This window comes from Limanda limanda, chromosome 19 (genome assembly GCF_963576545.1).
Source record: "Limanda limanda chromosome 19, fLimLim1.1, whole genome shotgun sequence".
NCBI lineage: Eukaryota > Metazoa > Chordata > Actinopteri > Pleuronectiformes > Pleuronectidae > Limanda > Limanda limanda.
In genome coordinates this window covers 13,069,823-13,082,193 of record NC_083654.1, presented here as the reverse complement: position 1 = coordinate 13,082,193, position 12,371 = coordinate 13,069,823, and the positions used below count along the sequence as shown (strand labels likewise).

General features: G+C 43.1%; 1 protein-coding gene across 1 annotated transcript; it reads left to right on the top strand.

Annotated features, from left to right (window-relative positions):
• Positions 1–9,642, top strand: rbm24a (RNA binding motif protein 24a). Its single transcript, XM_061092802.1, has 4 exons — positions 1–440; positions 1,691–1,814; positions 2,156–2,210; positions 7,815–9,642. Exons 1-4 carry the CDS (start codon positions 273–275, stop codon positions 8,167–8,169), a joined length of 702 nt encoding a protein of 233 aa, XP_060948785.1. The 5' UTR covers positions 1–272; the 3' UTR covers positions 8,170–9,642.
• The last annotated feature ends 2,729 nt before the right edge of the window (positions 9,643–12,371 follow it).

Below are 12,371 nucleotides of genomic sequence, written 5' to 3'. Positions count from 1 at the left end.
TTACCAAGAAGAGCTGAAAACACCTGATGGTCTCTTTGGGGGAAGGTCCGCTCCACATTACTCTCGGAAGATAAATCTACCTCCACGCTTCTTCATCTGTGCCTTGTTCTTCGTTTCGTTTTCTCTTCTGATATATACAAAAAAAGTTACAGAGCCAGGCTGATCTCTCGCTTCTCTTCCCTTCATCCAAAGATTTGCTGATAAGGAGACATTGCACTATACATTTGATTTTTTTACCTGTTTCTTATTTATTGTATTTCTTTGCACTAACGATGCACACCACGCAAAAGGACACGACCTACACGAAGATTTTTGTCGGTGGTCTTCCCTACCACACCACGGATTCAAGTCTCAGGAAATATTTCGAGGTGTTCGGGGAGATCGAAGAGGCTGTGGTCATCACCGACAGGCAGACCGGCAAGTCGAGGGGTTATGGATTCGTGAGTATAACTTCAGAACAAGTTTGTTGTGCTTAAACCAAATTGTTACACATTTTACGCACAGGGTGCCTCCAGCACCGCGCGTCTTTGGCAAAACCGCGCGTCGGTGTCTGTCCCCCTCACTTCTTTATAACTATCATTCGCATATCTGCAGTCATGGGATGTTTATGGTTTTGATCAGCACGGCACAGTTTTAAATTTGTCATCCTCTTCTGTCGTAATCTCGCACCCACCGACTGGTATGCGCCCCTGACACTACCGTGGAGTGGAAGTGAGCTGGCCCTCGTTCCACTGACAGCTCCAGAAAAACCTCACGCTTGTGTGTTGTTGATATTACAGAGGCAGTTTTCTCCAGAGTTTCATCATCTCATTTCCGAGACTGTCTACAACGCTGGGGAAATATTTCTGCTCCAACTTGTCATGAAACTATTTCAGACGCATGCAGAGGCGTAAAATACCAGCAGCTCTGCCAGTCTCTTTCTGTTAGCGACACTTTTATACCTCTACTTGTGCACCAATATTAATGTAGCGAGATTATTCAGAGATTTGTCCTTTTCAAAGATCATTTGAGCATATTCGAGAACTGAATTAGGCATAAGTGTAAAGTCACGACCAGATGTGAACCAAACGGTAGGTTGGAACCAAGCCTGAGGTTAAATAATCTCTTAGCAATTGTCGTTACATCATCATTTCGTCATTATTCCTCCCATACATGCTTTTGTCAAGATGTTTCAGTGACTTCAGGTGCAGAAGTGTGTCAAAAGAAGTAGAGAGAGTGGGGTAGAAAGTGAACAGTGAAACTCTCTCTGAGTGGAGCAATAAAGTTTGTAAGTGGAGCGACACTGGAGCCATGTTCAGTCTCAGTCAGGCTCCCACTGCTGATAGTTTCAACACATCCACATGAGGGTGATGGATTGTGTGAGCACTGCCAGACACTAACTGGTGTTAATGATGGCCACACACACACGCACACACACTCTCGCACACACAGACACTGAGAGATCGCAGAAGTTGAACACACCCTCATAGACATAATGTTATCTACCTCTGTTTTAAACACACAAACGCATGTCACGTTACTTTAGGAGGCTTCAGTCTTTATTCATTGCCATATTCACTGCTGCCATGGCAACCTGTTGCTTCAGAAGAATCTGCAGGAAGCGAAAATATCAACCTTTCTTTAAATACTTAACCTGAATAATCTTTATTTTTTCCATCCTGTGTGTGTATGTGTGTCCTTTCCCTGCCAGGTGACGATGGCGGATCGCTCGGCTGCAGACCGGGCCTGCAAGGACCCAAACCCGATCATTGATGGCAGGAAGGCCAATGTCAACTTGGCCTATCTGGGAGCCAAGCCCAGAGTGATGCAGCCAGGTAAAAACTCCCCAAAGAGGATCGCTAAAGAAATAGGAAGTTGTTCAGCCAGAATTCAACATGACATTGGCAGATATGTTTATTTAATGTTGACCTCAAAAGCTGTTGGAACATCAGCACAGCAAGCACCATGTGTTTGGGATCAGTGAGCGTGTTGTTGGTTTTATTAGCAAAGCAGCGAGCAATAAAATCAAGTCAATCCTTTTAGATTTTAACCTGAGGGCTTGTTTGTTTTTCAGGTATAGCTTTCTGCAGATGTAGAAACATGTTTGGTGGTTGTGACGTTTATCGATTGAGGAACATTTTAGTGACATGTTGTTTCTATTCCCTCTGTTTTGCAGGTTTCACCTTTGGAGTTCCCCAAATCCACCCTGCGTTCATCCAAAGGCCTTATGGGTAAGTATTCACAGGACTAAAGACTGTAGAGCTGCTCTTTGATCGTGTAGAGACACAATTTGAAAGTAATTCAAACATGTTCTGGTTTCATCTTTTCTATGTGTGATAATTTATACTATTGGTCTGATGCTTGTTTTTTCCTCCAGTATTAATAATCGCTGATAATTAAAGGTGGACGTTAAGTCGTATATGTAGCGTGTTTCTGTATCACTGTTTACCAAGACAGCAAGTCAAACTGCCTTTTCTAGATTTGCCTGTTAGTGGAAATTTGTGTGTTAGTGTGTGTGTGAGTGAGTGTGAGTGTGCACTTGTACTTATACTTTTGTGAGGACCATTTTAAGCATAGACCTAACAGAATGAGAACATTTTACCTGGTCCTTTTTCAATGGACTATGTTTGAGGGTTAAGACTTGGTTTAAAGGTTAGGTTTAGAATTAGGTTTATGTTAGGCAATTAGTTGTGATGGTTAAGATTAGGTTTCGAATTAGGGTTGGGGGTAGGCAAAGTCATTTTTGTGCAAAGGCCGATTGACTCGGAAAGTCCATTTAGGGATGTTGTTGAAATTGTGTATGAAAGGTTCAAGTCTCCCTTCTCCCACCTCCGTGCACCCCAACCGGGGGAGACGGCTCAGAGCAAGGCAACCAAGAAGCACCACCTTCCTCCATCCATTGATTTTATAATTGTTTTGGTGTAAAGATATGTGCATATATAAGTTTGTTCAACCCCAGACCTAATCCCCAAATGAACACAGTGGAACCCCACCAAAACACAAATGTGTGGCTCCACTGGGTTAGGCATTTTGTTGGGGTAGTTAGGGTTAGGGGCTTCGGAATGCACTATGCCAAAGAGTGTCCTCACACAGATATAAGTACAAGAATGTGTGTGTGTGCGTGTGTGTGTGCTGAGTGGACACTGATGGAAACTTCCAGCCTGACTCAATGTTATCTATCTTTCTCTGGTCCGACAGGCTCGCTCTCGGTTAAGCTAACTGTGCTGCTGGTTTGTGGAATAGTTCTGCGAACATAGTCACAGATCAGAGAAAAGGAATTACCTGTAGACTCAAACACACACAAACAAGCTCTGACAATGGTGATTATAGATGCATGTACGTGGGTTTCATTTGACTTTTTATTTTATTTGAATAGAGCCTAGAGCTTTGTGTGCAGTTATGAAGTGGTGTTGTCAGCCCAACAGTGTGCTTTCTTACAACAAAAAAAAAGGATTGGATTTTTGGGGTGTTCTTTTTCTTTTTTGTGGAAGCGTGTTAACTTTGCCAAGAAAGAGCAAAGTTTTTTTAATATTTATTACTTATAACTTTTAACTTGTGGTTGACTTGTCTTGCTTAATGGGATGTGTTGTTTCCCGTGTGTGTTATTTTGGCTGTCTTGTTGGAGTGAGTGGTGAATTTTCTATGTGGAATTTCTTTTCTTTTCACTTTTCTTTACCCCTTCACTGTCACCACTTATACCTCCTTTACCCTCAGAATAACAGAACCCATCACTGCCTGTGTGTGTGTGTGTTTGTGTGTGTGTGTGTGTTCCTGCCTGCCTGCCTACAGCATTTTCCTGATGTTTCTGACAGTTTTTCACATTAACACAATACACAATGTACGAGAGACAAATTCAACACGTCTCGTTCTGTCAACTCAGTACAACTCTCTCTGTCTCTCTCCTCTGTTCACCACACAAATATCGGAGACTTGTGGTCATGTAGTACCACCAGAAATGTGGATGTCTTGCAAATGAATGAGACGGCTATCATTTAGAATGTGCGCTTCGTGTGTGTGTGTGTGTGTGTGTGTCTTTGTCTGTTCACATGCACGCTCATTTTCAGCTCAGCTCAGCGCACCAAAGTCTCCAATGTGACACAAACAAATGTCTGGATCTCTCTCTCTCTCTCTCTCTCTCTCTCTCTCTCTCTCTCTCTCTCTCTCTCTCTCTCTCTCTCTCTCTTTTTCTCTCCCAGCGAGCTTTCGTCACATGGGCTTGTGGTGTTAAGGAAAACAAGCGCACCCATTGTGCCACACAAAGCCCCGAATGCTGATGCTGCAGTCGCATGAAGCTCAACGTTGTGTGTGTGTGTATGTGTGTGTCTGTGCATTGCTGGTGGGGGGGGGGTCCGGTTAGGGTGCAGAGATATCTGTCCCTGTCATGTAAAAGCAGAGTAGGCGCCATTTAAACTGGCTCAGAGTGGATGTTTCAGGGCCCAAATAAATGTTCTTACACATAAACAATCCATCTCATCTGAACCAGAACCATGTCTATCAAATATATGGTTTAATTTTAGGTATATATAAAGATGAATTACTGATACATTTAATAACCCAGTAAAAAACAATAGGCTGAATTGAGGACAGATTGGAATAAGTTCAGGACAGCTTTTGAGAGCAAGGACAGAAATTGTAAAAAATCAATAAAATGTTATTTGTATCGCCCATATTCACAAAGCAGAATTTGCCTCATTGGGCCTAACAACATCCTCTGCCCTTAACTCCTATTGACCGAAACTTATAACTTGGAAAAAAGATAGAAACCTCAGAGAGAGCCACGAGGAATCCTGATAAGTCAATTTGTTGATGGGGAAAAAAAACATTAATAATCAGTCATGTAAGTAATTTTACAAGCAAAAACATCCATATATTTGATAGGCCCAAATATATAAGATATATCTTCTATCTTTTCAAGTTACCTTCTATGTGAGGATGATGAATCAGGACCTGCTGTATTTAAAAGTGAAACTAGACACCGGATCCATCTGTGACTCCGTCATCATAATAAAAGTCTCATGAGCGACTCTATCAAAGCAGGACAGGTTTTTACTTAGACCCGCTCACCCCGTAGCACGTTTGTACTCGTGTCCCTTCCCTTAGTGGACGGCATGCACTGTGGAAGAGAAACTTTATTTAGCCATGAACTTTAACGACCTCTGGGTTGCGTGAACATGAACATGGCATTCCTGTAAAGACACTAACTCAGTAGAACACAGTGTGTGGCTTCAGAAAGAACTTAATGTGATATTATGCATTTTATTCATCTCCAAGGAAAAGATGGTTTGTCATAGCGGGCCACATCAGAAGCGTCATCCAGAGCTTTGCTTCCCATTGGCAAAACCCTCATTGTGTGCATGCATGTATGTGTGCGTGTGCATGCTGTTGGTGTAGGACATTGGTGTTGAGAAATCAGAGACAAGCAAAGGTTCAACCAAGATATGCACAGTGTCGGGAGTATGATTTCATGTTCACATGCCACTGGACGTCTTTTTAAAGTGTTACACATTTAAAACATGGTAACACAGCCTCGACAGTCAATCATGTACAGTTGCTGCTCAGGAAAATTATGCAGCTGAAAGTTTGAGGGAATGTAAATTGTTTCTTTAATTCCATGAGACTGAAATGTCTGAATGAAAACCATAAAACATGTTGAACAATCCACAGGCAGCTAGTTTCTAGGCTATTCTGGGCTAATATGTAAAGCCTGCTCAAACATGATTGGTCAAATCAGAAAGACTTCCAATCCCCCAGATTCTGCACATTCACGTGTAGTATCTGTATCTTTACAGAGATACATTTTGGATATGTGTGAGAAAAGGTGTTAGTCTGTGACACAACATTGTGCATCCTGTGTGTCGCTGTTTGACCTTTCAGGTTAACACTGGCCCCATCAGACATTAGTGTGTCATCAGCCTTTCAGTTTGAGGATTCTCCTCCTTGTTGCTGGAAGTGAATAATTCAGTGATCTCATTCCAGATAACAGCCTGTGAAAGTCTCTGCATGCAACGCAGTGTGTTTGTGTGTGTGTGTGTGTGTGTGTGTGTGTGTGTGTGTGTGTATGTGTGTGTGTGTTGTAGTCCTTCCTCAGCCAGTTTAGAGATGTCATCCAGTGAAATCGTCTTGGAAACCTGCCTCACCCTGCTGAGTCTCATTAGTGTGGATTTCAAAGAAGACGTGCGGCGTCACATGATGATTAAAAAATGATGCTTCTGAGGATTTTCACATCCGAGAAAACCATAATACAAATATTCAATCCAGTGTGTGTGTGTGTGTGTATGCATGTGTGTGTATGCATGTGTGTGTGTGTGTGTGTGTGTGTGTGTGTGTGTATGCATGTGTGTGTGCTGAGGCAGTGCCACCATCAGACCCTTAAGTAAAAGCCACACCAAATCACCACATGCCCTCTCCCTCATTTGAACCCTTTCCCTTTTCCTTCTTCTGTCTTTCCAGTTGAGTGATTGCGGTGTTCCCTCGTTGTCATCCTTTTTGTACTCAGTTTAGTAAAAGTGGCATTTTTCTTTTTACATATTTCCTCCTCTGTTACTCCTCGCTGTTGTTCTGTTTTTCCTGTTTTTCTCTCTGGCCCCACTTGTTTTGGGTTGAGATGTGGATTGGATAATGGCGTGCTGACAATAGGGTTGCCACGATAGATCCCGCCTGTCGCTCTTCAACATTTTCCCCAACCTTCCTCTTCCTCTTCTCTCCCGATCCAGACCTCCAAAAGTGACCACCTGATGTTTACTCTCGCAGAATCACGTGGTTTCCTTGATTCTTCATCGTTCAGACATGTTTTTGAGTCTTGGGCGACAGATAACAAATAGTTTCCATTGGTTTGTCAAGGCTGGTGCTTCTCAAATTGACTTTATTTTCTCTTTTACGTGGAGGGAGGACTTTTTGTTCGCTAAATCGAACACTCAAATTCTCACGAGAGTAAAGCTTTCATTTTTTATCCCTCTGCAGTCAAAAGCTCCCGTCCAATCGAGCTTCCAGACCTTAAACAATCTGTTTGGGGAGGGCGCAAGGATAAGGCTATGTCATGGAGGGTAGAATGTGCTCATTGTTCATAATTGTTTATTTAATTGTAACATCCCTCTGGGTGCGGACTGAGCCTCAACCCCCCCCCCACTGCCTCCCCCTCGGCTCTTTGTCCTGATACAGAGGGGGAAATGGCCAGCAGCGTCCCTTTTTGAAAACTGTCCAGCTGTCAAAGTGGCAGTGACATTCTCACAATGCTTCCCCTGGGCTCATCTCCTCTGTCTGCGCCCCACCGCCCGCCCAGCCCCCAGCACTGTAAGCTCCAGCCCCTCGCTCCAGCAGCCGGACAGGACGGCACCACGTCCAAATCCACATGTGACCCGCTGATGGGCGACAGGTTACACATCCCAAACTTCATCTGGCCTCCCTCCTCTTCTCTGTGGATCTGTCTCCACTGCACAAACTGACCCAAACAGTCAACACTGAATCTGTTTCCCTTGTTGTAGCTCATAAAGAAGATGATATCACTACTTTCTCAATGTGATCATACAGATGTGGATCTCTCAGAACATTTGAAAGGTTCAATTAGCAGCCTCTGGGTGATCAAAGTTTACATCACCTTCCAGTTTTGTTTTCACAGAGATTTCTATTTTGGCAACCCTATATTGTTCTAATCCCTACTAGCAGGCCTTTCCCTGGTGTTCTTGACTGTTGGATTGGACTTGGGCTGGGTGGAGGGAGGGCGCTTGGCCGCAGTGTGATGGATTTGGGTTTAAGGGTGTTTGTTGGGGGGTCTTATTCTCAGGTTTGGGGTGTGTGTTGAATCAAATGAAATCCTAACGTATGTGTTTGTCCCACAGCATCCCGGCTCACTACATGTACCCTCAGGCCTTCGTGCAGCCTAGTGTGGTCATCCCTCATGTGCAGCCCACCGCCACTGCGCCTGCCACAGCTTCCTCACCCTACATTGACTACACCGGAGCCGCCTACGCGCAGTATTCTGCTGCGGCTGCCAGTGCCGCAGCTGCTGCTGCGGCATACGAGCAGTATCCCTATGCCGCATCCCCTGCAGCCGCAGGCTACGTTGCCACCGCCGGCTACGGCTACGCAGTCCAGCAGCCTTTAGCCACCGCCGCCCCGGGCTCGGCCGCCGCTGCAGCCGCTGCCTTTGGTCAGTATCAGCCTCAGCAGCTGCAAGCCGACCGCATGCAATAGCAGCCATTGCGACCACTGGACATGCAGCGAGAGGAGGCCCGCCCCCAGCCACAGCTGACGGGTCAGGAGACGGAGCGAAGGAGGAAGGAAGAGGAAGTGGCTCTAAGGGCAGACGTGTCAGCGACTCAGAGGCAGAGTTGGTTTAAAAAGGTGGTGATGGAGATGATGGTGGTTATGATGAGGGTGGTGGTAGTGATGATGATGATGATGGTGATGATGATGGTGAGGTGGGAACTTTATACGCTAATGTTCCAACTTGCTGTGCTTCAACCAAAAAAAATTAGAAAATGAAAAAAATATGCAGAACAAATAATGGAAGGTGATTTACTTTTATGTTGTTGTTATTACTATGCCTATTATTACTATTATCATTACAATTATCATTGTAGTAGAGTACTTATTTCTATAGAAGAAATGCAGGAACTAATCCCTGTGGTTGGTATAGGTGTTCAACTAAGCCTTAAAGTCCTATTGCTGTCTTTAACGTGAGTGTAGGAAACTGTTCTCTTGGATATTTGACGCCCTCATAACATTTATATTTATTACTGTTATTATTACACATTGAGGGCTTCTTGTTCTTTTTGTCTTTTCAAGTGTATTTTTTGGAGTTAATATTTTCTGATAATCAGGGAAATGGAACCGTTTCCAACGTGTTAGCTATTATTATGTGATGACCTCTGTCAGGAAGTCTAGGAGTCGTAACATGTTGTGTCACACATTTGAAGAACTATCTTTTTATCTTCCTGATGCTGAATGTCCCTTTTTTTTACTCTGTGTCTCGACCTCCTGATCTATGCAAAGCAAACAAATCACCAGGAGACAAAAAAAACAAAGAAAAGACACAAAAAACTGAAAAAGTCTTCAACTCTGACTTGACTCTTGGACTAACAGGGGACCTGGCAAACCAAACAAAGGCACTGACAACAGGAGAGAGAGGTCGACAGCGGCTTCGGACAATGAGAAACACAAAATCAGTCGCTTTTTTCCACATGTTTCACTCACACGTACTCCGAGAGTTGCACACATAGCAGTCGAAAAAGACAAAGACGGCACAGTGGTGTTTCTCTCTGGCTCCGGGATGGATGGAGAGAAAGAAAAAGAGAAAGAAAGGAAAGAAAGGAAGAGGGAGAGCGAGCAGCTGCTGGTGGGGGTGGACAGAGCCGCCGCTCCAGCGCCACACAGACGGATCACTCTGGAAAGAACGCATCACTTGTGCTCGTTTGTTGAGCTGTCACATTTTAATCCCCCGGCCGGAGCCCATTTGGGAACCAACTTTACACCCCTCCACCCCTCCACCCGACACAGAACCCCACAGCAGAGCCCCCCTCGCCCCCCCCTGCCATTCAGCCCTGCAGCCGTCAGCACTTCCTTCTCTGTGCTGCCGCCGCCCGGTGTCAGGTACACACACTTTTCACCAAAACCCCCACAACAACTGGCCTGCCTCATTGTCAAGAACAACCAGGTGGAGGAGGAGAGGACGAGGGGGGGGGGGGGGGATTACTCTTGGACGTTATGTTAGTCTGTGTGCCTTAAGTTTTTTTCTTCTTCTGCTATTTAAGAGAAAAGAAAAACTGAAAAAGAAGCGATAAATCTACTATTTAAGATATTTATTTTTGAGGGTTGACGATGTTGACGCTCTCAGAGTAGACACTTAGTGGCGGTACTGTATTAATAATATGATCATGTACTCATCTCAAGGCATATATAAGTTATTGATTAGTTTTAGTAATATTATTATTATTATAATTATTATTAACATACTCAACCAGAAATGTTGATGTAGGACTTATTTAAGATACTGTTATGTGCACTGTACTTTTATTTTCTATCTTTTTCTGATTCTTTAGAACATGACATTAAATATTAGCTTAATGCCTTTTGTATGGAAGAACTTTATTTAAAATGCAGGCCTGTTTGCATGCACATTGTACTCTTCTGTGTTTAGACGAAAGGAAAAAAAAATTATAATTTTGACAAAAACAAGCGAAAATGCTGCTTTCTCCACTAGAATGTATAGACGTCGTCAAGGTTCCAGTAGCCGTGCTTCTTTTTGCCTTAATATTCACCGAGATGGGCTATTTTACACTGTTGGGAATTTTTATACTTGAACTATTTCTTACAAGGGAAATATGAAAAATAAATGACAAAAAAACTTTTTAAGAAAGCTTTTCCTTGTCACTGGATGAAGGCATGTAAAGTTTTACTATTTAAATGCAAAGGTCCTGTTGATATTAGGAATTCAGAATTTCAACACCATTTAGTCAAACATCTGAATAAAATGTTCTATATTTAACAAAGCGTGGTGACTGTTCTTTTCCTTGAAGTCAATAATGAAAGTTACTTGAATTCAAACACACTCCATACACACGTCCTCATGCAGATGTTTCCTGGACACATTCACGAGGTCATCTTTTTATATATTTCTATACATTTCCTTTGTGTCTATGTGCATCGGTGTTTGTCTTTGGCCATGGATGCAAGGCGTCAAACACATCACACACCGGGTGCTCCTCCTCTCTCATCTTTCAGGGCCCTTTACTTGAAAACTAGCTCTCACAAGACAGTCACACCTCTGACAGTTTGCATGGGTCCGAATGACGCATGATTAAGTCTCTCAGGACTCAATGTCTATCAATGATTCATCCTCTCTAATCAATAAGTCATGTTAAAATGACTTTGCCCCAGTGGGTCTGTCTTCTTCTGCTCAGCTCCAGGGATTATTTTTGGTCCCAGATGAAACGGGACACCGTAGGTGGGTGACCATGACACAGCATGGAGGCAGCAAGGCCTTATAGGTGAAATCACCACCCATCCAAACTCATGACATAAGAAATCTAGGGTAGTGTTTTTTTTTAATTGCGACATTGACACAGGCCTGTGACACTGTTGTGATAAGACTTGAACAGGGGACTCAGTATTTTGAGTTGATTTTAGCGAATCGATTTATGTGCTCATTGTATCATAAGATAATAAGATCAACTTTTGGGTGGCCAGGTTGTACAAAATACCTTTAAGTGGATCAAGAGTTAAAAAACCCTTTAATTATAGTGATTAAAGCACTTCAAAGCCTTATCAAAGGCGAATTCCATCACTTTTGCACATCAGGATCAGTTAATGTGTCATGAGGAGCATCAGGATGCAGCTTATTTATGAAAACTACAAATTTATAAGAAAAAGCCAAAGCCTTACCCACTGGAAGTTTGTGGTCTAATGGTATTTCCAAGTTATATGTGTCTGATTGCAAATAAAAAACGAAATCAAGGGGAAAAACAATCATGGACGTGTGAGCTGAAAGTCCCTGTTGGAGATATGAGGAGTTTTCCAGCAGCAATGACAAAAAGAAAGACAGTAGGTGTATATTAACTTTTAGGCACAAAAGTGAATGCTACTGAAATATATGAAATTATTTTTAACTTGACCATCATAGGGATGCAGGCCAGAAAAATAATAGCACGTTAAAACTGCCACTGTAAAAGAAGATTTTAAGACCCGACAAGCAGTTTAAATTTGTATTCATATAAATATATGATTTTTTGTTCCATTCTACGAATTAATGATACGTTAATGATTAATCTAACTTGCTCATTTTGGGGGACATTTGGGCCGTGTGAATTAAGCTAATCTGGCTAATCATCTCATGACGACGTGGTTAGCCGCAGCAGTAACCATCTCAAAATAATGAATGAACGCTCATGGGCGGATTTCTTCAACAGCGTGAGCGAGGAGGCAAATCAAACATTTGCTTCCTGAGGCTTCAAGTGGAGTTAACCTTTGGTGACCTTTGGCCCACGATTCTGCATTAGTGTGTGTGTGCGTGTGACCGAGGTCCAGGATGCAATCAAGTTGCATCATGGGAAGGATCTGGTGTTTTTGGAGCTTGGCCTACATAGGGATTTGAAGTCAGAATATTTTGGTCTCTGCAGCAATTTGGACCCAACTTTTGAAATCGATTGATTGATATTGATTCACATTGACTCATTTAGGCTTCATGGTGTCACACCTACAGTACATCAGCAGTTGCTATTGAGTCAGGTGTAAATTCCCTTCAGGGAGAGTGGTGTCAGATTTAAATGGACCACACTTGGCCTAATGAGGATGATGATGATGAAGGTGCATGGCAAGGTCTATTTTCCCTCAGAAGGAACACGTGTGCACATGTCTTTTGCCCCCGCGTCCATCACTCGTCTATTTTTAGTGGGGCT